The sequence below is a fragment of the Mytilus californianus genome, unplaced genomic scaffold (genome assembly GCF_021869535.1).
Source record: "Mytilus californianus isolate M0D057914Y unplaced genomic scaffold, xbMytCali1.0.p SCAF_4, whole genome shotgun sequence".
NCBI lineage: Eukaryota > Metazoa > Mollusca > Bivalvia > Mytilida > Mytilidae > Mytilus > Mytilus californianus.
In genome coordinates, this window is record NW_026262690.1 from 16671734 (window position 1) to 16697458 (window position 25725).

Genomic DNA, 25725 nt, shown 5'->3' on the forward strand with positions numbered 1-25725 from the left:
CTTGATACTTTTTTTACCATTTTACATATTACCATAACAAAAATTATTAAGCGCTATATGTTGCTGTTGAAGGTATTTTGAGACAAAATTGCAAATTTTACTTGTTGTTTGTTAAATTTAGCATCGAAGGACATCTCTAACCAATATTAAATGATTTCTTCCAATATAATTCTGTTTTCGGTTAACGATGTCCTTATATAGATTTGTTTAGGATAAATACATATTTTTAGTTCATTTATATGTTTTGGAGTTTAGTGTGACGTCCATTTTCACTGAACTAGAACACAATTTTATTTAGGGGCCAGCTGGGGACCACCTCCGGGTGCGGGATTTTCACGCTGCGTTGAAGACCCATTGGTGGCCTTCGGCTGTTGTCTGCTCTTTGGTCGGGTTGTTGTCTCTTTGACATATTCCCCATTTCCATTCTCAATTTTATTTTTACAGAGTTTGTCTTTAGTGCCGTGTGGAGACAGTAGAGTGCCTCCCCGTGCTTCAGGTTTATGCTCTTATAATATACTAGTTAATGGAGTGTGTGTCCGAGCGAGAACATCTCTATGTTCATTACTTTATGAATATTTATTCAAAACACAGTTTTTACTATTCAGCCCCATTCTACTATTAAGTCAGACGTCAGACGCTACCCTGATATACCCTGTCTTTTGTTTTTTGTCCTCAAGTTTTGTTGTTAACATATTTTTTCGGATATTTAATGACGGATAGCGTTTGACGTCTTTAGCCGAACAGTTTTATCATTTTTACTTTTTTATATTCCTGTGTGCTGGGTCATATTCTGACGCCATTCTTTGCTCCTTTCAATTAGTAAAACAGATAACAAAAAACAAATCATGAAACTTCGAAATGGAAAAATACTTGATACTAAACTCGTTCGAAGGGTATCTACACGTCTCAATCTTCAAAATCGATTATCTAAAAATACTACAACCGCTAACATTTTTAATAACAAAAAATCGTGGTTACCCTTCTATCTATAAGTGTCATGCCAAAAAAAGACTTACATGTCCCCGCCTTTCCACCAACAATACGGTAGGGTCCACGTTTAATGGTCGCACATTTTCCCTAAATTTTGAAACTGATATCACTTGAAAAACTAACAGTATTATATATTTACTCACATGAAACAAACCGGGATGCGGTATTCAGTACGTAGGTGAAACTGGACGATATCTATCTAAACGCACGCAAGAACACCTTTATCGTTTTAAAAGACCCCATAAATTCAAAAGTATCATTTATCAACACCTTAAGAAGCACAATCATCCTTTTAAATATTTAACAGTTCAACCTTTAGAAGTTGTTAATAAGCAGCCTGGGGAATCTCATTCAAAATTTGTACGATCACGAAAAATAATTGAATTAAATTGGATTAAAAAATTACAGACAGTCTATCCTCTCGGTCTTAACGACAATATCATGGGAATTGGTAATATATCTAGAACAGATTCTGTTAACATTTTGGAAATAATTTCTAAAACAGTACGTATAAAAACCGTTCTCATGGGCGTAGAATAAATCGCAATCAAAGAAAATTTCATAATAAAAATATAAATATTTCGGACCTAATTTCTATTTCAAAAAAACAACGGTAGACATTATCTATTAACCAAGCTCTGTTCTTTGCCTGTTAATAAATTACATCAAATTTTGGAGGAATGCAACACAATTCCATATTGCAGTCCTAAGTATGAAATCGTCCAAATTATAATTGCATATCGTTATTTTAAATTGTTTCCGAAATTTGTTCGCCCTGAAGATCACAAAAAACATTTTATTAAAATTAAATATGTCAATAAAAGTTTTGATTTTGTAAATATTGCCGGTATTTTTAATGATCATTCTGTTAAAGAACAAATTCCTGACTATTTTGATAAAATACTGAACTCCCTCTTATTTGTTATATTTAAAAAAATCTACCCGGAAATATGTGTTTAATTACAGCGAAGTGTGTAAAGATGTTAATATCAGTGACAATACACCTACCTCACGAAATTGCAGTAAATCCGAATACATTTATGGCCCCAGTTCCCATGTTATAACTGGAGACCTTAACATCGTTCGTGACCGAGAGTTGAAATCATTCCTCTGTTAAGGACCTAAATATCGTCCCACGTCAATTATGAATTGGAATGAGTGTTGTAACACCATCCACGACTCACTCAGTCCGTACTTACTGCTCTAAATGGATAAAACGAGAAAAAGCTGACAAGAAATCATTAGATTCTTTTTTTTAATTCGGTAATGAACATAGTTGATATACGTATTCAACATTTTAAAGATCATTTTACTCCTAACAACAACCATAATAGCCCAATTTCCCGTATCAAACAAAAGCTAAAAGAACTCGCCAAGGAATATATTTTTGCCCCGGCTGATAAGGCTGCTAACAATATCATTATTGTTTGACGTAAATTGTACATTGTTCTACAAAAGGAAATCACGAATTCACCAACATTCCAACTGACTCTATTTTCCGAAAATGACATCTGTAACAAACATAAACTTTTAGCCACCTCTTTACAAGCAGAACCAAATACAATGAAAGTTCCAACTATGTACTGGCTTCCAAAGCTGCACAAAACTCCTTACAAATATTATAGATTTATTTCGTCTTCAAGTCATTATTCCACTACTAAACTATCTATTCTACTTACTAGTACACTTGGTACAATCAAAAACCTGGTAATAAATTGTTCAAATAAGGCCTTTGAAAATAGTGGAATTAATTACTTTTGGAGTGTCAAAAATTCGTTGGAAGTACTTGATAAATTGCATGCTTATATTGATGATTTCGAATCTGTTCAAAGTTTTGATTTTTCTACCCTATATACCACGTTGCCTCATAATCTTATTAAGAAAAAATTCACACATCTGATTAAATGGGCATTTAAAAAGTCGGAATGCGAATATGTATGTTCAAACTCTTTTCGGTCATTTTTTAGTAACAACAAACAAAAGACCTATTTCAATTGGACCTGCTTTGATACTATAACTGCCCTTGAATGTTTACTAGATAACATTTTTGTTCGCTATGGAGATTCCGTATATCGTCAGGTTATCAGAATTCCCATGGGGACTAACTGTGCACCACTTATTGCGTACCTGTTTCTGTATTGTTATGAGTTACAATTTATGACTAAAATCAGCAAAGACCCATCGAAACATCTGATTCAAAAATTTAATAACACTTTTAGATATTTAGATGATATATTGTCTCTCAATAATGACGACTTCAGTATGTACACTAAAGAGATTTATCCTGCCGAACTGACTTTAAATAAAGTTAATACTAACAATGAACACTGCCCTTTCTTGCATCTTGATATCTTTATCTTTAACGGGAAGCTAAATACCAAATTTTATGATAAAAGAGATGATTTTTCATTTCTTATTGTTAATTATTCATTTTTAGATGGTAACGTACGTTCCCTTGTCGCCATCTTGTTGTGTTTATATATCTCTATATTCGCTCGTGTATGTAACAACGTATTTGATTTCAACGAAAGAAATCTCGGTATTACTGAAAAATAATTACACCAGGGTTTTCGATATCACAAACTAGTCAAAACATTTACTAAATTTTATCATCGGTACAAGGACATCATTCGTAAATATAAATCAACATGCAGACATCTTATACGTTCAGGTATTTCACATCCAATATTTTATGGTAATATTCTTTACAAAGCACAAAAATGTCGGCATTCACCTCAAAAGCTAACCAAACCTATAAACAGACTTATTTGGAAAGGATATAGTTACGATACTGTTGTCAAGTCATTAAGGATTGCATATGTTGGTATTAATATTGACTCACTCATAGGGTCTTTGCATCGGAAATAAACACATTTATTCTAAAACCAGTTGTTGGCATGATACGGGTTATGTTCTTCTTTTATTTTATGATGGTATGATACTAAACCCCTAACGGGAGGGATTGTACTTGATTTTCATATGATGAAGACATAATCTTTCAATCAGTTTAATTGAGGTCTGGAGCTGGCATGTCAGTAACTGCTAGTAGTCCTTTGTTCATTTATGTATCATTGTCATTTTGCTTAGTATCTTTTGTTATCTATTCTGACATCGGACTCGGACTTCTTTTAAACTCAGTTTTACTATGCGTATTGCTGCGTGTTTGTTTATTCTACATTGGCTAAAGGTATAGGGGGAGGGTTGAGATCTCACAAAACATGTTTAACCCCGCCGCATGTTTGCGCCTGTCCCAAGTCAGGAGCCTCTGGCCTTTGTTAGTCTTGTATGTTTTTTAATTTTAGTTCATTTATATGTTTTGGAGTTTAGTGTGACGTCCATTTTCACTGAACTAACTACACAATTTTATTTAGGGGCCAGCTGAGGACCACCTCCGGGTGCGGGATTTTCTCGCTGCGTTGAAGATCCATTGGTGGCCTTCGGCTGTTGTCTGCTCTTTGGTCGGGTTGTTGTCTCTTTGACATATTCCCCATTTCCATTCTCAATTTTATATACACTCATTCTCATGCATCCAACATGTTGACGCTTTTGAAAAATACTCCGTCTTAGCCAACTATACGGGCAAAGCCTGTTATACATTACATTAACTAGTTGCTCGTAAATGTCTATAGATATAAGAAGATGTGGTATGAGTGCCAATGAGACAACTCTCCATCCATGTCAAAATTTATAAAAGTAAACCATTATAGGTCGAAGTACGGTCTTTAACACGGAGCCTTGGCTCACACCGAACACGGAACAGAAAGCATATGACTATATTTTGTATTTACTTGATATAATGTATTTACAATTAAATCCTCCCATTAGGGTTCATTGTTTTTCATCTTTTGAAATGTTCCTGTTGATACTTTCGTTTAGATGATTAATATCGTTCGGGTCAATATATGGTATGTTGAAGTCGTGCTTGTCATAAATGATTCCTCCTTTAACGCTTTCAAAAATTCAAAAAGTTTTTTAATAGGAATATTTGGGTGCTCCCTAATTTTACCATTTTTCAATAGTTTTCAAGGATTTCAGTGAATTACTTGATATGATTTTTCTTTTTTTCTTTTACCAATTTCTTTTGTGGTAGAGAAAAGCTTGATCCATAACTTTTTGAAGTATTGAAAGTTTTGATTTGTTCTATTTGTTTTGAATTTTCTTTAACGTTTTCTAAAGTTTTGTCTTTCAAAATGACAATCATCGTTTTACATATTTTTTGAAATTTTCTCAATTTCTGCTTTACATTTTGTTTAGAATTGAAATATTCGAAAGTTCCAATTAGTGTGGATTTCGCAGAAAAACAATACTGAACATAAATGATAAAGTTAAGTATTAATTTTCGTTTTATCGCCCGACGAGTGGGTTTTACTAATGTCTATAAGTTTACACATGTAACTTCGTTCAGCAATATCTTTAATTCATCAACTTTGCCTTGTTCAATCTGGTTCTTCAAATCTAGACATTTTTCTTGGTACCATTTCTTAATCTTTTCAGAAAATGTTTGATATTTAAGATTTTCACTAGTTTCCTTTACACTATCCAAAGATGACCCCGACAAAGAATGCGCAAGTACACAATGGACATCCGAATAAAAATAACTATAAACTATTACAGAAAAAGTTATAAAACAGTAAAACTTAAACAATAATCTACTATGCTAGTGTATTACATGTTAACTTTCCTATCATTTTGCCTTCGTCTTCATCAATTCTCCCATTTACAATAAATAGACTACTCAGTATTTCCTTTGCAAGAATCTCTCCTTTATTTTTGATACTTTTTTTTTGGTGGGGGGGGGGGGGGGGGGGATTTAATGCGTTATATTTAGTTATGTACTTTGTCTTCTCGTTGTGGACGCTGTGATTAGCAAAATAAAATCCGTATATGCAGTGGCCTCATTGATAGTCATGCATACCACATTTCAATATTTCATAACAGTTATAAAATTAGATTTATCAAAGTTCAATCTAAGTCTTTCACAAGTATTTAAGTAATTTTGATTGGACGAGGCATTCTAAAAGTTATATGTTATATCCGTATAATTACATTACATGTATGTTACTTACAATTCCATACTTTTGATCGGCAAACAACAATCAGGAGGCACTTCAAGATCATATTTTATTTCTCAAATAAACGCAAAATTCGTGACTGCACGTGCTTAACATGATTCTCATGACAACGTCACAACAATGCATCGGAAAACGAACGAGAAGCTTGATACAATCGTAATTATATGGTTAGAATACAAATCATCATAAATGTAATTATAAAATTTGAATGCATCTTTTTGTAATTTTATAGGGTTGTAAAAGCATTGATCGTACGCCCATATTTAGTAAGAAGGGCGCAAAATGTGCTTCGGTAAACGCTTTTACACCACCAATTAAATAAAAAAAAAAAAACAGAGTCAGTTATTAAATAAAGGCAATATCTATGACTGTGCGGGCTGTCCGTTACAACGTTAAAACAATCAAAAGAATACAAACGATAGGCTAATTAATTTTATTCGAAATTTCATATTGGTTGCAAACAAATGTAATTATATATCAGTAAGTAAATAAATAAGTTAATTGCATTTAAAGTTGGCATATGTTCATAATAACAATTAAAACATGATCTCTGATGAGCTCTTTAGCCTATAACCAAATAAAAATCATGCAGCTCGTCGTTCAAATACAAAAAAAAAATAATAATAAAGGTCATGCTAATATAATGAAAGCCAGCCTATCATGGATTCGTACTTTATCTTTGAGCCTCCAATGCCAATGCACACGAGGTGAGCACCTCGCTCTATGTGCACTGACTACATTGGGGACCAGCAATCTTTGAAATATATCAAAATATACTAACAAAACTTAAAAGCTTAAAAATAACAATAATAAAGGAATTAAGCACTGGCATTAAAAGCAGCTAAATATATTACAAAAACTAAAAAGCAAAACAAAAGGCCGAAAAAGAAAGAAATTTTCAGCTATGAGGCAGCACTGAATAGAAACGACGGTACTACTGCAATTTCATTTTTGCCCCCTTCGCCAGGATTTTGTATAATTCCTAAATAAATCAAAAGAAGTGATAACTCTGGCCTCATTTGGGAGAGAATCCCATACTGCTTGTGCTGCCTCCAATATAAACGATTATAAGTTGAGGTTCTTGGTCTAGGTACCTCAGCAATGCCTACATACATGTACCTGAAACTACATTAATTTTTGTTTATACAATAACTCTCGGGGGGGGGGGGGCACTTCCTATATACAAGGTGATAGGACGTGCCGCTGGAATAGGTCACCTTTTCAAGCTTGAAAATATGTGAATATAGGTCGGGAAAACTATCAGAAATATATGATTAGGTCAATAAAGTTCCCATAACTTCTTCGTCTGTCATCTTTCTTGGTGTTCCCGGCTTTGTTTTTATCAACCAATTTTCTCTCTTTCGGCACTTTGGTATTCCACTTTTACATTACACACCACATGAAACCCAAACAATATGGGAAAAGGTAACATTTTTACCTACGCAATTTTGATAATAATCACAAATAAAGCGTAGCGCATAGTTTTGTATTTTTCTTCTTTTTTTTGGATTTTGTTCCCCGCAGAAATCAGTCAAGACAAAGGGCAATAACTGAAGTTAGACACGATAAATGAATTATAAATTGTAACTTTCAAGTTACCGAGTCTTTTCAAAACATTTTATTTCCTTGCAACCTTTTCACAAATATTTGAAATATGTAAATTGAAGTTCTATGCACATGATGCATAAAATCATTTGTAACTCCAAGTAATTTAACCTCATCATCACTTGAAATAAAAATAACATTTAAATCAAACACAATCTTTTTATTGTGTTTTGTTTTCAACAAAGATAGCCTGAAACTGCATTCCATTTGCATAAAAACCCCTGTATTGAATTATTCCTACATTCCCTCAAGAGCAGAACATACACCTTGTAAGCGGGAATTGGTACAATTTGACACGGTGACTATATTTCAATACTCCAATACTAAAATATTCTGCGGTCGGTATACTTATGTTTAAAGTTCTACAAAGCTTATTTTGTATTGTTATCTGAATACTTGAATTTAAATAAAATATGTTATGCTTTATTATGATACTGTCACAACGCTCTAAATTACAAATACGGAAATTTTAGTTCTTACCGTAATTGTTGTTAGTTATTATTTTCCCACTACTTCCGAATGGCAGCTTTGCTGAAGAAAAGGGCCGTTGCCGAATTTAGCCAAGTTATCCAGGTTATTTTTGATTGCATTTATATTTTTTTTTTACTTTTCATAACTTAAATTGTCTGCGGATTAATTATATCCATAGTACTTATCGACGCACTGGTCGGAGGTATTTTAACCAGGTCAGGAATAACCATTAATTGGTGGATTATACCTCAATTCAGGTATAATCCACCGTTAGTCCAAATAATTATGACGTCTTGAAAGGCTATTATACTTTTTTTCTTTGAGGCCTTACAGTCCCTGTATGTATGTATGTATGTACGTAGATCCCTCTGTTTACGGAGCACCCCTCGAGAGCTGCGAGGGTACAGAGATATCCGTGTACACTCCCTACTGGGATTAATGGAGATGTGTCACTAACGTATTTACAATGTTCAATATTTACAAGGACAAGCTCCACCCCAACACCAGGGAGTGTTAGGACATTGGGCAGATCTGTTATTATGGTGGAGGAAGCAAAGTAAGGCGTCAAAGAAAAAAAGTATTATAGCCTTTCAAGACGTCATAATAATTTGGACTAAATCCACCATTTGACATATAGTGAGATAGACCAATTGAGGTACATGTATAATGCAGTTTTTACCACAGAAATTTTTAAAGACATATTCGAGCATCTTTTTGCATATACCAAGCTTTGGTGAGTTATCATTGGTGACATGTAATTGCTTCTGAATTCCAGTGCTGCGTTTTATGATAATGTGGATTATACCTCAGTTGAGGTATAGTCTATTAATTGATGGATGTTGGCGACTGGTTTCCTTAAGTCTGCATCAGTTCCAACTTTAAAATTTGTCAGTCGAAATGGACAGGAAGAGACTACAGAAGTCAGAACAAAAATAAGATTTAATAGATGAAAACTCAGAATTTATAGGTAGGAAAAGGAGGGTCATATTAGTTTTTGGGGTTCTCTAACAAAATGCAGCACGAAGTGTCAGAATCAATTTCATGTCATCACTAAGTGGTCATCAAAGCTTGTTATGGTAAATCCAAAAAGATACTCCAAAATCTCTTAAAATTTTTTTTTGATGAAAACTGCATTATCATGATTATACCTCAATTGATGTATCTCATTATATGTCAAATGATGAATTATACCTGAATTGAGGTATAATCCACCAATTAATGATTATTCCTGACCTGTTAAGCCTATGGCTGTGTAAACAATATACTTTCAGTTAAGAAAAAAACCAAGTCACTAGATAGATCATATACCACACATAATGTAAAGTGATTAATTTGATAACTTATTCTTTGTTAAGACTGTAATTCATTGTAACCAGTTGGAAAAAGAAATTAAGTGTGCAAAGTCAGTTGAGACTGGAGTCTGGAGCATGTGGAGAGAGCACCTATTAACACTGATAATAGGCCCTGAAATGGCCCCTTTTTTAGCTTAAATTTCAAATTAGGATTTATTGACCAATATCACAATGAATCATAGCTAATACAGTGACTAAAAGGAAAAAGGCCTTTTGTTGAAAATTTACGTACCTGTGTTTTATTCATGATGTCACAAGTAGTATTCACTTTGATTTTCCACGAAAAAATCAATGAAAATGGGTAAAATTCCATTGATTATTGGACAGAAAACATAGAGCGCATAAAGATCTTTTTATATAATGTTTGTAAAGACATTTTACATGTATAACTTGAATATTTAGGTTGTCATGCCTGCGCTCTATGTTTCCTGGCCCTAAATTTGGTTGACATTGTTGAAATCCGGCCGATTTTGTCAAATTTCGCCAAAATCTGTTATCTTGACCTATTTTGGATGTAAAAATCAACTCTTTCGAATAAAACTTTGACACTAAAAGTTCTATTTAACTTTCTCACATGTCTTTAAGTCAAATTAAAACATTTTTCATCTTGTAACATTGAACTTTATAATTGGGGCCATACCGAACTTACTCCTTTTGTAAATGCATTTGACTGAAATGTTGCTTGCATTTGTTAAAACAAATTCACTTATAATTAATTTTGCAGAAATACAATTTTTTAAACTGTGATCAGCTATCTGTAAAGGACGGGGGAATGATAAGAGCAAAAATTTGTTTCTTGAAATTGCCACAAAAGTTAAATTCTATCAGTTATGGAAGTCGTAAGCATTTTGTTAATTTTATAGAATAGGATGAAATAATTAAGAATTTTAAGGACAGAAATACATTTAAATGTATCCTGTATGATGTTACTATCATAACTATGGTAAAATTAACATACATGCATGTATTCCTGTATTTGACCAAAAACATGTAAAATGACTATTTTACTCCATGTGCTCATAGGTTTTGGACAATTTACAATACATTATGTCATACCTGACTAGGACCAAAATTACCCCAAAAAAACAAGTTAGCCACATATACTTATATATTGATTTATTAAACTTCTCATGTCTTAATATTAAAGACAGTAGGTTGTGCAGTTTGCATTATTATTTTTCAAGAGTTAAAGTCCTAATGCAAATTAAATGTAATTAAAACAAATCTGGAAAACTGATGTGTTATGTTATTGTAACACATTGTTCCTTTGAAAAAATGCAATATCAGGTCTGACATGAACAACTGGTTGGTAACTTGGTATACATGTTGTGTACAAGTTGTAATGATGTACAAATTATAATTTGTACAGATTTTTTGTACAAGTTATCAGTGTTTTCTGAACCGCTTAACACAAATGGATGATGCAAGCACACAGTCTTTTGTTTTGTATATTTCTGTCATATTTTCACAACTACATGATACAGTCTAATACAGAGCATTGATACAAAAAACATTATAAGAACACAAAAAGACTTTTTATGGATATGATTTAACTATAAGGAGAAAAATAAAATTGGAATTTAAACAATTCAGGTGTCCTTATTTCCAGTTTGAGGACAAGGAGAATAGCACTAAATGTCATGAATGTTAGGTTGAAGTATATAAATTTGAATTTAAAACATTAAACTGATACATTTTAAAAGATATACCTTTATCACCTGGCGCAAGAAGGTATGTGTCAAAAAACTTATAACTTGTACAAAAACCCTGTACAAATTATAATTTGTACAAACTTATATCTTGTACACAACATATACATAAAATCTACAGAAAAAACAGTTTTTAATGAATCAAGAATCCAGTTCTAACAAATGTTATTCCAGTCTGTGAGTGTTAATGTATTTATTTCTGTTGTCAATAATTTCAGTTTCAGTTATCATATAAAATTTTAATTATGCATGCAATGAAATGCAAATGATTCACTATTTTTGTTTATACATTTTAGTCACAATGGCTACCATGCCATGTGATTTCAACCTGCTACAATCATGATACAGGTAATGGAAAAATTTCTTTGCTAACAAGATTTTCATATTGATGAGCCAATGTCCCTGTCATCAGTCAGGGATATAACTCTATAGGGTTATTAGAGAAAACTAACATACATTTGTTATAATGTGGACTAAAACATCAAAGAACTGTGATAATAATGTATGTTACATGTTTCAAAGGGCCAATATACATCATTTGTTTTGTTAAAATGTATACAAGTTCTATTGATATTTATTGCCCTTATGTATACTAAACTATAGAAAGATATAACAGTTCATAGTTTTCCAATCATGCATAGTACACCTATGTTATTACATAAAAAATATACCTGTAATAACTAAAGGGTGTTATTACAGCTTCTCTACATCACTTCAAAGCCTTTGCTCAGACATACATCATGCTTAATCACAATGTATTTTAATTTATTGTAAGAAATAATGATCAGAGCATGTAATGAGGTTCTGCTCAAGCTTCCCGGTAATTCTCAAGTGTCTCATATAATAAGTTACATGTCTTTAATAACTAAGCCTTGTTATTACAGCTAAGTCTATTCCTTAAAAGCCTTGTCTCATTGATTTACCATGGTTGATGAAAAATGTATTAATTTAATTCGAAAATTAATTATCAAGGCTATGTATTTAGTTTCTGAGCAGTTTCAAGAATTCCCAAGTGCCCACTAAAAATTAAAATATTTATGATTTATTTAAGAAATAACAAACATATATCTATATGATATATGTTACTACAGATTTAGAAAATTTAAGGAATAAAGAGTAGACAACTCATGAATATCTGTAATAACACATGCAAGATATTTTCTCTAATAACCCTATAGAGTTATATCCCTGACTGGTCATACATGTATTGAGACAAGAAAATATTGAAAACATCCTCTAACTTCTTTGAGTGAACACTAAAATTTAGATCACTTATTCCCATCAATCAATTTGATTATTCACTGGTAAATGTGATTTTATCTTATCTTTTAAGGAGGAACCTAGACCTATCAAAAAGTTAAAGTTAGTTCAGAAACCTTTACTGCAAGAAGTCCACCTAGATCTTACAGTCGGGACCAGCACACAGGAGGCTGTCAGTAGTCTTATACACTTAGAACGTCAGTTGTCACAGATTGGAGAAAATGTTGTCAATATTGTTAGACAGTTGATAGATCATTATCACAGAGAGAAGGAATCAGTTGTTCGATGGAAAATTGCACACATCCTTGGATTGTTGTCTAAACACCCACAATGTGCAGGAGATTCTGTAGTAGAGGAGATTATATCACTCCTCAAAACAGAAAGTAAGTAAAGATATAGTCTGTAGTGGAGGAGATTATATCACTCCTCAAAACAGAAAGTAAGTAAAGATATAGTCTGTAGTGGAGGAGATCATATCACTCCTCAAAACAGAAAGTAAGTAAATATATTGTCTGTAGTGGAGGAGATTATATCACTCATCAAAACAGAAAGTAAGTAAAGCTATAGTCTGTCCTGGAGGAGATTATATCACTCCTCAAAACAGAAAGTAAGTAAAGATATAGTCTGTAGTGGAGGAGATTATATCACTCCTCAAAACAGAAAGTAAGTAAAGATATATTCTGTAGTAGAGGAGATTATATCACTCCTCAAAACAGAAAGTAAGTAAAGATATAGTCTGTAGTAGAGGAGATTATATCACTCCTCAAAACAGAAAGTAAGTAAAGATATAGTCTGTAGTAGAGGAGATCATATCACTCCTCAAAACAGAAAGTAAGTAAATATATTGTCTGTAGTGGAGGAGATCATATCACTCCTCAAAACAGAAAGTAAGTAAATATATTGTCTGTAGTGGAGGAGATTATATCACTCATCAAAACAGAAAGTAAGTAAAGATATTCTGTAGTAGAGGAGATCATATCGCTCCTCAAAACAGAAAGTAAGTAAAGATATATTCTGTAGTAGAGGAGATTATATCACTCCTCAAAACAGAAAGTAAGTAAAGAGATAGTCTGTAGTGGAGGAGATTATATCACTCTTCAAAACAGAAAGTAAATAAAGAGATATTCTGTAGTGGAGGAAATTATATCACTCCTCAAAACAGAAAGTAAGTAAAGATATATTCTGTAGTAGAGGAGATTATATCACTCCTCAAAACAGAAAGTAAGTAAAGATATATTCTGCAGTAGAGGAGATTATATCACTCCTCAAAACAGAAAGTAAGTAAAGATATAGTCTGTAGTGGAGGAGATCATATCACTCCTCAAAACAGAAAGTAAGTAAATATATTGTCTGTAGTGGAGGAGATTATATCACTCATCAAAACAGAAAGTAAGTAAAGATATAGTCTGTAATGGAGGAGATCATATCACTCCTTAAAACAGAAAGTAAGTAAAGATATATTCTGTAGTAGAGGAGATCATATCACTCCTCAAAACAGAAAGTAAGTAAAGATATATTCTGTAGTGGAGGAGATTATATCACTCCTTAAAACAGAAAGTAAGTAAAGAGATAGTCTGTAGTGGAGGAGATTATATCACTCCTCAAAACAGAAAGTAAGTAAAGAGATATTCTGTAGTGGAGGAGATTATATCACTCCTCAAAACAGAAAGTAAGTAAAGAGATATTCTGTAGTGGAGGAAATTATATCATTCCTCAAAACAGAAAGTAAGTAAAGATATTCTGTACTGGAGGAGATTATATCACTCCTCAAAACAGAAAGGAAGCAAAGAGATAGTCTGTAGTGGAGGAGATTATATCACTCCTCAAAACAGAAAGTAAGTAAAGATATAGTCTGTAGTGGGGGAGATCATATCACTCCTCAAAACAGAAAGTAAGTAAATATATTGTCTGTAGTGGAGGAGATCATATCACTCCTCAAAACAGAAAGTAAGTAAATATATTGTCTGTAGTGGAGGAGATTATATCACTCATCAAAACAGAAAGTAAGTAAAGATATATTCTGTAGTAGAGGAGATCATATCGCTCCTCAAAACAGAAAGTAAGTAAAGATATATTCTGTAGTAGAGGAGATTATATCACTCCTCAAAACAGAAAGTAAGTAAAGAGATAGTCTGTAGTGGAGGAGATTATATCACTCCTCAAAACAGAAAGTAAGTAAAGAGATATTCTGTAGTGGAGGAAATTATATCACTCCTCAAAACAGAAAGTAAGTAAAGATATATTCTGTAGTAGAGGAGATTATATCACTCCTCAAAACAGAAAGTAAGTAAAGATATATTCTGCAGTAGAGGAGATTATATCACTCCTCAAAACAGAAAGTAAGTAAAGATATAGTCTGTAGTGGAGGAGATCATATCACTCCTCAAAACAGAAAGTAAGTAAATATATTGTCTGTAGTGGAGGAGATTATATCACTCATCAAAACAGAAAGTAAGTAAAGATATAGTCTGTAATGGAGGAGATCATATCACTCCTTAAAACAGAAAGTAAGTAAAGATATATTCTGTAGTAGAGGAGATCATATCACTCCTCAAAACAGAAAGTAAGTAAAGATATATTCTGTAGTAGAGGAGATTATATCACTCCTCAAAACAGAAAGTAAGTAAAGAGATAGTCTGTAGTGGAGGAGATTATATCACTCCTCAAAACAGAAAGTAAGTAAAGAGATATTCTGTAGTGGAGGAGATTATATCACTCCTCAAAACAGAAAGTAAGTAAAGAGATATTCTGTAGTGGAGGAAATTATATCACTCCTCAAAACAGAAAGTAAGTAAAGATATTCTGTACTGGAGGAGATTATATCACTCCTCAAAACAGAAAGGAAGTAAAGAGATAGTCTGTAGTGGAGGAGATTATATCACTCCTCAAAACAGAAAGTAAATAAACATGATAAAGATATATTCTGTAGGTTCACCCCTGTAAAATCACAGTGTTGTGAGATAGTGAGTTTTACTTTTCTGATAATTGTGTCAATAGTGACATAAGTGTTACATTATAACTTTTCTGATAATTGTGGCAATAGTGACATAAGTGTTACATTATAACTTTTTAGATAATTGTGACAATAGTGACATAAGTGTGACATTATAACTTTGTCCAAATATTTTATAAATCATGTTCATTTAAGGTAGGTTGTTGATGAACAGGTTTTGATAGCAAGATAACTTACTCATTTTTATACTCCAATTATTCTAATCAGATTAATATTTTTAAATTACAAAGGTCTGTTTCACAGAAACATTTGCTTGATAGTTCAAGAATGTTTATTCTATCAGTCTATTTTATGGCCTTGACCTCATTTTCACTCATCAGTAATTAGATACCATTTTCCTGATTAAGGTCTACTGCTCAGTAAACAAACAAAACATAACAAAGGTGTACTCCTCAGTAAACAAGCAAAACAGGTTAAAGGTCTACTCCTCTGTAAACAAAAACAACAGGTCAAAGGTGTTCCCCTAGGTAAACAAACATAACAGGTCAAGGGTCTACTCCTCAGTAAACAAAAACAACAGGTCAAAGGTGTTCACCTTGGTAAACAAACATAACAGGTCAAAGGTCTACTCCTCAGTAAACAAAAACAACAGGTTAAAGGTTTTCCCTAGGTAAACAAACAAAAGGTCAAAGGTCTACTCCTCAGTAAACATAAAAAACCAGGTCAAATGTGTTTTCCTTAGTAAACAAACATAACAGTTCAGAGGTTTACTCCTCAGCAGACAAACCTAACAGGTCAGAGGTCTACCCCTCAGTAAACAAACATGACAGGTCAAAGGCTTTCTACTCAGTAAATAACAGGTCCACAGTCTACTCCTCAGCAAACAAACATAACAGGTCCACAGTCTATTCCTCAGCAAACAAGCATAACAGGTCCACAGTCTACTCCTCAGCAAAACAACCATAACAGGTCCACAGTCTACTCCTCAGCAAACAACCATAAGAGGTCCACAGTCTACTCCTCAGCAAACAAGCATAACAGGTCCACAGTCTATTCCTCAGCAAACAAGCATAACAGGTCCACAGTCTATTCCTCAGCAAACAAGCATAACAGGTCCACAGTCTATCCTCAGCAAACAAACATAACAGGTCCACAGTCTATTCCTCAGCAAACAAACATAACAGGTCCACAGTCTACTCCTCAGCAAACAAGCATAACAGGTCCACAGTCTACTCCTCAGCAAACAAGCATAACAGGTCCACAGTCTACTCCTCAGCAAACCAGCATAACAGGTCCACAGTCTACTCCTCAGTAAACCAGCATAACAGGTCCACAGTCTATTCCTCAGCAAACCAGCATAACAGGTCCACAGTCTACTTCTCAGCAAACAAGCATAACAGGTCCACAGTCTACTCCTCAGCAAACAAGCATAACAGGTCCACAGTCTACTCCTCAGCAAACTAGCATAACAGGTTCACAGTCTATTCCTCAGCAAACAAGCATAACAGGTCCACAGTCTACTCCTCAGCAAACAACAAACATAACAGGTCCACAGTCTACTCCTCAGCAAACAATCATAACAGGTCCACAGTCTATTCCTCAGCAAACAAGCATAACAGGTCCACAGTCTACTCCTCAGCATACAAGCATAACAGGTCCACAGTCTACTCCTCAGCAAACAAGCATAACAGGTCCACAGTCTATTCCTCAGCAAACAAACATAACAGGTCCACAGTCTATTCCTCAGCAAACAAGCATAACAGGTCCACAGTCTATTCCTCAGCAAACAAACATAACAGTTCCACAGTCTATTCCTCAGCAAACAAACATAACAGGTCCACAGTCTACTCCTCAGCAAACAAGCATAACAGGTCCAAAGTCTACTCCTCAGTAAACAAGCATAACAGGTCCACAGTCTATTCCTCAGCAAACAAGTATAACAGGTCCACAGTCTACTCCTCAGCAAACAAGCATAACAGGTCCACAGTCTACTCCTCATTAAACAAGCATAACAGGTCCACAGTCTACTCCTCAGCAAACAAGCATAACAGGTCCACAGTCTACTCCTCAGCAAACAACAAACATAACAGGTCCACAGTCTACTCCTCAGCAAACAATCATAACAGGTCCACAGTCTATTCCTCAGCAAACAAGCATAACAGGTCCACAGTCTACTCCTCAGCATACAAGCATAACAGGTCCACAGTCTACTCCTCAGCAAACAAGCATAACAGGTCCACAGTCTACTCCTCAGCAAACAAACATAACAGGTCCACAGTCTATTCCTCAGCAAACAAGCATAACATGTCCACAGTCTACTCCTCAGCAAACAAGCATAACAGGTCACAGTCTACTCCTCAGCAAACAATCATAACAGGTCCACAGTCTACTCCTCAGCAAACAAGCATAACAGGTCCACAGTCTACTCCTCAGCAAACAAGCATAACAGGTCCACAGTCTATTCCTCAGCAAACAAGCATAACAGGTCCACAGTCTATTCCTCAGCAAACAAGCATAACAGGTCCGGTCCACAGTCTTCTCCTCAGCAAACAAACATAATAGGTCCACAGTCTATTCCTCAGTAAACAAGCATAACAGGTCCACAGTCTACTCCTCAGCAAACAATCATAACAGGTCCACAGTCTATTCCTCAGCAAACAAGCATAACAGGTCCACAGTCTACTCCTCAGCAAACAAGCATAACAGGTCAACAGTCTATTCCTCAGCAAACAAACATAACAGGTCCACAGTCTATTCCTCAGCAAACAAGCATAACATGTCCACAGTCTACTCCTCAGCAAACAAGCATAACAGGTCACAGTCTACTCCTCAGCAAACAAGCATAACAGGTCCACAGTCTATTCCTCAGCAAACAAGCATATAAGGTCCACAGTCTATTCCTCAGCAAACAAGCATAACAGGTCCACAGTCTATTCCTCAGCAAACAAGCATAACAGGTCCGATCCACAGTCTATTCCTCAGCAAACAAGCATAATAGGTCCACAGTCTATTCCTCAGTAAACAAGCATAACAGGTCCACAGTCTACTCCTCTGTAAACAAGCATAACAGGTCCACAGTCTATTCCTCAGCAAACAAACATAACAAGTTAATGTGAATTAATTTTAAGGAGTACTAGTGTCTGACTGGTAGGTCAGTGACCTTATTTTCAGTCTATTGACCCTTAATATAAATCAGACATTTCAGCTGGTGTGACATTTTAGTTTGTCAATTTGTTTGTCACTTGAGCTTTTAAAATCACTACTCATCATTTGCCCATTCTCAATGCTTTATTTGATGTGTAAAATATAATGAGTAATTTAAAAAAAAAACACATTCATGTTTCATTTTGATTCTCTGACTATTGACATATTTGGTACTGTTCCATGGAGCCCTAGTTTCAGACTTCAATAAATGTTTGATTCTTAAGATAATTAGTATGTGTTTGTTTTAGACAATCAGCTCTGTTGTTATTTTAGAATCACACAAGGTTGTTGGACAGTTGATACAAAGTTTACAGACAGTTGGGTTATCTGCCCCTGACAATAGAGATCTGCATCTTAAGATAGTACAGCTTGCTAGAGAGGTATATTTGTAAACAGTCATTGAATTATGCAGTAATTCAGTTTTAATTTAAATATCATTTTATATTATACACTTATAGCCTTTGCATGAGGTCGATACGAGGTTATATCGACTTAAGAGAAGCATATTGACTGAGGACGAAGTCCGAGGTCGATATGCTTCTCTGGGTCGATATAACATCGTATTGACCTCAACCAAAGGCTACAATTGTTATATTATTAATCAACAACTATAGCATGAACAATGTAAAATTGGGGATTTCTAGAATCTATTTTTAGTAACATGCTGTATGCCCTGTGCAATATGCTGTTTTTGACCTACGAAAAGCTAAACACAACAGTATTGGCGTGCAAACTGAGCAAATACAAATGAACATGTGATCAAGTTTTAACAAATCACAAATCCTTAAAAATATTCGATTAATAATATTATACACTTATAGCATTTGCATGAGGTCGATAGGAGGTTATATCGACCTAAGAGAAGCATATTGACTGAGGACGAAGTCCGAGGTCGATATGCTTCTCTGGGTCGATATAACATCGTATTGACCTCAACCAAAGGCTACAATTGTTATATTATTAATCAACAACTATAGCATGAACAATGTAAAATTGGGGATTTCTAGAATCTATTTTTAGTAACATGCTGTATGCCCTGTGCAATATGCTGTTTTTGACCTACGAAAAGCTAAACACAACAGTATTGGCGTGCAAACTGAGCAAATACAAATGAACATGTGATCAAGTTTTAACAAATCACAAATCCTTAAAAATATTCGATTAATAATATATAGTAAATACAGATGTCTTTTTTCTCTATATAAATGTTGGATATGTAAAAAGAATTTACTTGTATTACTATTTGATATATATAGCAATGAGGCAGATGTACTGTACCATAGTGAAAAGTAGGTTTCCCTGAAACCATGAAAATGTAAGGTCTGTAAACCCTGTATAGAGATTCATTGATTCAAATGTACCAATGTTGATGTTTTCTCAAGTTTGAAGACAGAACTTAACAATGCTTACTTTAAGTATGAATGTGTCTCTGTTCTCTGTTACAATATTCAGATCTTATTAAAAGGTAATGATGCATTAATGTATGAAACAAGGATAAAGAGAAGTTGGGTCCTATCATCAGTGTAGGAACCCTCCTAGTCAAACTAGGAAGGTTCTGTCCTATCACGTCCAGAGACCTTACAAACAAATTGCACATAAAATAACAATAAAGTATATGTAATGTTCATCAAATGTCTTAGTAAAACCATTAGTTAACAGCAAGGGACGAAATCACCAAAAATCTATATTAACAAATAGTTTACAAACCTACAACATCTCCTCTATATACAATTCAAACATGACAATGTCGAACTTTAAATCATTTATCTCATATATAAGCATGGATAGTAAGAGCAAAATGGTTTTCTTTTTTCCAGCACTCAAAACATGCACATCATGTAGTAAGATCTAGCTGTTTAAATTTGATTGGTGCTGTTGGATCCCACGATACGATTTCTAAAGATACTGATCAATCAGAGGAGCATGTATCTGTACAGACCCTAGTAATATCATTTACACAAGATCAGGACCCCAGAGTTAGGTCTAGTGCCTTCAGAGCTGTGGTATATATTAACTACTATACTGTTTCATTTCAAATATCTTAAAGGAACGATTCTTCAATGCTTGAGGAAAATCAATACAACTAGTACACATTTTTGTTTAGGGGCCAGCTGAAGCCCGCCTCCAGGTGCGGGATTTTCTCGCTGTGTTGAAGACCCATTGGTGGCCTTCAGCTGTTCTCTGCTCTTTGGTCGGGTTGTTGTCTGTTTGACACATTCCCCATTTCCATTCTCAATTTTATTTTATTTATTACCAGAGAAGATGAAGACAACTTTTTGACAGGCTTATTTATGAAAATAATTAGAGTCTGGTTACCTGCATACTCCTATCAGATAGCTCAGTGTTTAAACCATGTCTAATTAAATAATTACATATAGATTATCCCTATGACATACTAAAGTGAAATACAATAATTGTAGCCTCTCCATGTAAATAAGGATGCTTATAAACTATGGTTGCTTCTTATTTAGCTGCAGCCAATGTTTCCACCAAAAAAGTATCTGTATTTCTTCATTTTCATGTGCATATAACAACATAATATTGATGTCATAACTGTGCTTATTTTGCCTTATTCATTCATATTTCGTGATTTTATGCATTTATCTAAAAAAAAAATGAGCTTTTGAACATGTTGAAGTATTTCTCCTTTTTCCACAAGGATGGTTTAGAAAAACATAATTTTATTTGATCATGAAATTTTATTTAAAATATTTTTACATAGAAAGTTATTTGTAGTTATATTTCACATCAATGTAACTTATAAAAATTTAATACTGACATTTATGAATATTTCTAGCAACAGTTACACCAAAGAGGCCAGTCTATAGATTTATCAGTATATGATCGTGCATGTAAGGCTTTAACAGATGATTATGAAGACGTGAGAACAGCTGCTGTCAAACTTGTGTGGATTTTAAGTCATCTCTATCCAGAAAGGTGATCATTTATTTAAGGCATTTTAGTCATCTTTTTTAAAACTTATTACGATAGAAGTTTTAAAATAGTGGAAATATATGAAATATTATGCTCCCTCTAGAAATATTAGGGAGCACAAAAATGCAGCATTGTACCTCTGAAACATTTAAGAAGAAAATGCAATCTAAACAATATTTTCACGGGCTTGATAGCTATAATTTCCAGCCTCGTCTCTACCTGTACTTTGAGAGCACTAATAACATAGTACAGTGACTTTTTAAACACTCTTTATATCCTGTTTATGTCCTTCTCAAGCAATAAATGACATATATGATGTGTATGAGCAGACTTACCTTTGTTATGGTTGGTGTATGAATCTATATATTCTAGAAATAGGTTCAACTACAATAATGGAATATAGACAGAGGAGGATAACTTCAATATAAAATTTTGCCTTCCATTGCTTAATACATAAGACAAATTATCTTCTGATGTAGTATTTTTTGTCTCGCCTTGACGGAGTCAAAAAGCGAGACATAGGTATGCTGTTTCCAGCGGCGGCGGTGTCAACAATGTATTAGTTTGTGATTAGGTCTAGTTCATGGTGAACCACTAGTGGTAGGTCAGTGATATTTGTTCTGCAGTTGTATTAGCATTGGCACATCTCATTACCATGGAGATTGTTTGGCCCGCCCCCTCAGTCAAGGTCTATTGACTTTGAAACTTTGCTTAGTTTACATGTATTCGTTTGTGATTAGGTCAGTTTATGGGGAACCGCTAGTGGTAGGTCAATGATATTTGGTATGCAGTTGTATTAGCATCGGCACATCTCATTACCATGGAGATTATTTGGCCCTGCCCCCTCAGTCAAGGTCTATTGACTTTGAAACTTTGCTTAGTTTTCATGTATTAGTTTGTGATTAGGTCAGTTTATGGGGAACCACTAGCGGTAGGTCAATGATATTTGGTATGCAGTTGTATAAGCATTGGCATATCTCATTTCCATGGAGATTATTTGGCCCCGCCCCCTCATTCATGGTCTTTTGACTTTGAAACTTTTGCTTAATTTTCATGTATTAGTTTGTGATTAGGTCAGTTTAAGGGGAACTGTTAGTGGTAGGTCAATGATAATTGGTATGCAGTTGTATAAGCATTAGTACATCTCATTTCCATGGAGAATATTTGGTCCTTACCCCTCAGTCATGGTCTATTGACTTTGAAACTTTTACTTAGTTTACATGTATTAGTTTGTGATTAGGTCAGTTTAAGATGAACCACTAATGTTAAGTCAATGATATTCGGTATGCAAATGTATTGGTATTTGCAAGTTTCATTTCCATGGATTATATAGCCCCACCACCTCATCATGGTTCATTGACTGAAACTACATAGTTTACAAGTATATTTGTGTTTAGGTTTGTTGAAAGGGAACAACTTATGATAAGTCAATGGTATTTGGTATGCAGTTGCATTAGCATTGGAGATCATTTAGCCCTGTACCTTCAGTCATGGTTCATTGACTTTGAATAATTGCATAACTTACATGTAAAGTATTGCTATTTTAATTTCAACATTTGCATTATCAAAATAACAAATAGTCGAGACATATCTCTGTGTTAACAGTTTATTTAAACAAGGGTTACTGTATATATAAGTTCATCCAGACCTTATAAATTATCAACATCTAAGGTGAGAACAATTGATTTTTAATCTATTTTGGGTTTCTTTCTCTTTTAAACATATCAATGTTTTCAAGTATTATTTAGTTTCTCTTATGATTAGATTTTATTTATTTTATTTTAGACATGCTTTGGTATCATTTGGTATCATATTTGACACATTTAAGTATATTGAACATTATTAAGAGTATCATATTTATATTTTAGTAAGGTTCCAGTTCCAGAATCTGATGACGAGATAAGACTTGTTGATGATGGTTTTGCCAAGATCTGTAATATGATGAATGATATATCAATGAAAGTCAGAGTGGAAGCTGCAACATTACTGGTTAGCAAAGCACTTAAGCTGTTGAAATTAAAAAAAACAAAAACAAAAAGAGAAACAAGGAAAGCAACAATGAGATGTTCACATGCACACAGATTGATCAACACAGATTAGTATTTACTTTAAAAGACCAGGTTTATCAAACTTAAGTGTTTATCTCCAAGCTTTAATATGCATGTTCAGGCTTTAAATGAAAATTGATATGATGTAGCATCACAAAAAAATGGACACAATTTGGCATTTGGGAATGTCATATACATAATATAGATTTAGAAATGCATACAATTCTTTGATTATATGTACTATGGGCCAACACATTCTCGTATTTGGTCATACCCAAATAAGAATAGAATAATGTTTGATTTTTCAGGGATCTTTACATCAAGTGAGCCCCAAGTTTTTAGAACAGACACTGGACAAGAAACTTATGTCAAACATGAGGGTAGGTGAAATATTGTGAAAGATTTGTTTGCAGTTATGAGTGATAATTGTTTGTTTGCAGTTATGAGTGATAATTGTTTGATTCAGTTATGAGTGATAATTGTTTGATTGTAAGTTTTTGTCCTTATCTTATTGTACATTTGATGATATATAGATGTTTTTAAATTGAAAACAAAACTTTAAGGAGTAGGATTGAAGATATTCAAAATACAGTACCTGGTAAATTACATTTTTCATTCTACACTGTACACAAGTTTGGAATTTAAATGTACCCTTTTAATCATTGATAATTGGCCTTTAGGTTAAAATGTGTTGTATTTAAACTTTAATTAATCTACATGATATACACATACTCGCCAACCTCTGACAATGAGAAATCATGTCATGACATGACATGACTAGTCAAAAAGCATGTGAAAACGCGCGATGAAGATACGGACTTTTTTATATGAACAATGTTCAAAATTTCACATTATCATGATTATACAAATTTGTTAATATATAATAAAAACAATATTCTAGAGTAAACTTTTATTATATTCAACAGTGGTCTGTTTATGCTGCTTTTAAAGCAACACCCTAGGCTCAGGCACATATTCAAAACAACTGCCAGTTTGATTACATTTACTTGATAACAAGGCACACAATATATCATTGTCGAGTTCTGATCAGAATTCAGTGTAGATTTCTTTATAATTGAAAATGTTCTCTCACAGTCAGAATTGATATTTGGCTGAACTTAAATAGCTTGATCAAGCTTCGAAAGAGTGTCATAACGTTTTTTTGCCATCTAAAATGTCATCTATTATCTTTGCCATTGCTCCCAACGAACTATATATGTTGCTATTGTCTCTGAGGCTATTGTCTGGTCAAAACTGGGTAGTTTATCAGAAGACAGCTGGTACTATGAGAACTGATCCAACAGTCCCGTGATATTTCCATCCCCTTTGGCCTGTGGGAATCTGTTGGCTAGATTTGAAACTGAAAAAGAAAAGTATTTTATTATTTGATTACCATTAAGCACGTTAAATGCTTAATGAAATCGCTACATTGTAGTTCTCCTCTCACATGTATTGTTATGATTGCAACATAGGGTGCACAATGCGTTACTCGTCTCTCGATTATTTAAACTTGAACTCCCAAATATAATTTGTAAATCTTAAAATTTATCTTGGTATGTACACATCGTTTTCGCTTAGCAATCGGCTCTTTAGACGACGGTACAGGTCCTGAAATCGAACTATTTCTGTCGACATTTCCCCTAAGTGAATTTGAAAGAAAGAAAGTCACAAAATCGTAAAAACTAATCACAAACTACTTACCTTAAGGGCTTTTGCTGTTCGTCCATATAGAAAAATAAACAATGGCGACGAAACAATTACTTCGAAATTTTGGGTATTTTTTGTCTAATAATGAACAACCCGAGAATCGCAATATCACTAACAACCAAAAAATCAAAACTATGAAAAAGCGTGTTATTGCGTGTAAAGTGGCAAAACGCGTGTACATGCCATGTGACAAAATCTTCGCGTGTAAACCGTTGAAAAAACGTGTATTACATGCCAATATCATGTCAGTTGGCAACTATGGATATACAAATAGCTATTTTGAAGTGACCATCCACATTTTAGTTTTAGAAAAGTGCTCACTCCTAAGCTTCAAATCATCCTTAGTCTAGACAAGTTGTGACAAAATTTGATACTTATAACTAAAGGTCTGACATCAACACACATTCTACCAGTTATTAA

The 25725-nt window shown here is 33.8% G+C and overlaps 1 protein-coding gene across 1 annotated transcript in view; it reads left to right on the forward strand.

Moving 5' to 3' along the window:
* Positions 1–8180: 8180 nt before the first annotated feature.
* LOC127737577 (integrator complex subunit 4-like) overlaps positions 8181–25725 on the forward strand; it is a 47374-nt gene continuing 29829 nt past the window's right edge. Inside the window, exons 1-7 of the mRNA XM_052248413.1 lie at positions 8181–8240; positions 12533–12842; positions 18890–18996; positions 20434–20619; positions 21414–21553; positions 23419–23539; positions 23907–23978. Coding sequence (XP_052104373.1) covers positions 8187–8240; positions 12533–12842; positions 18890–18996; positions 20434–20619; positions 21414–21553; positions 23419–23539; positions 23907–23978 — 990 coding nt within the window. The 5' untranslated portion in view covers positions 8181–8186. The remainder of the gene's footprint in view (positions 8241–12532; positions 12843–18889; positions 18997–20433; positions 20620–21413; positions 21554–23418; positions 23540–23906; positions 23979–25725) is intronic.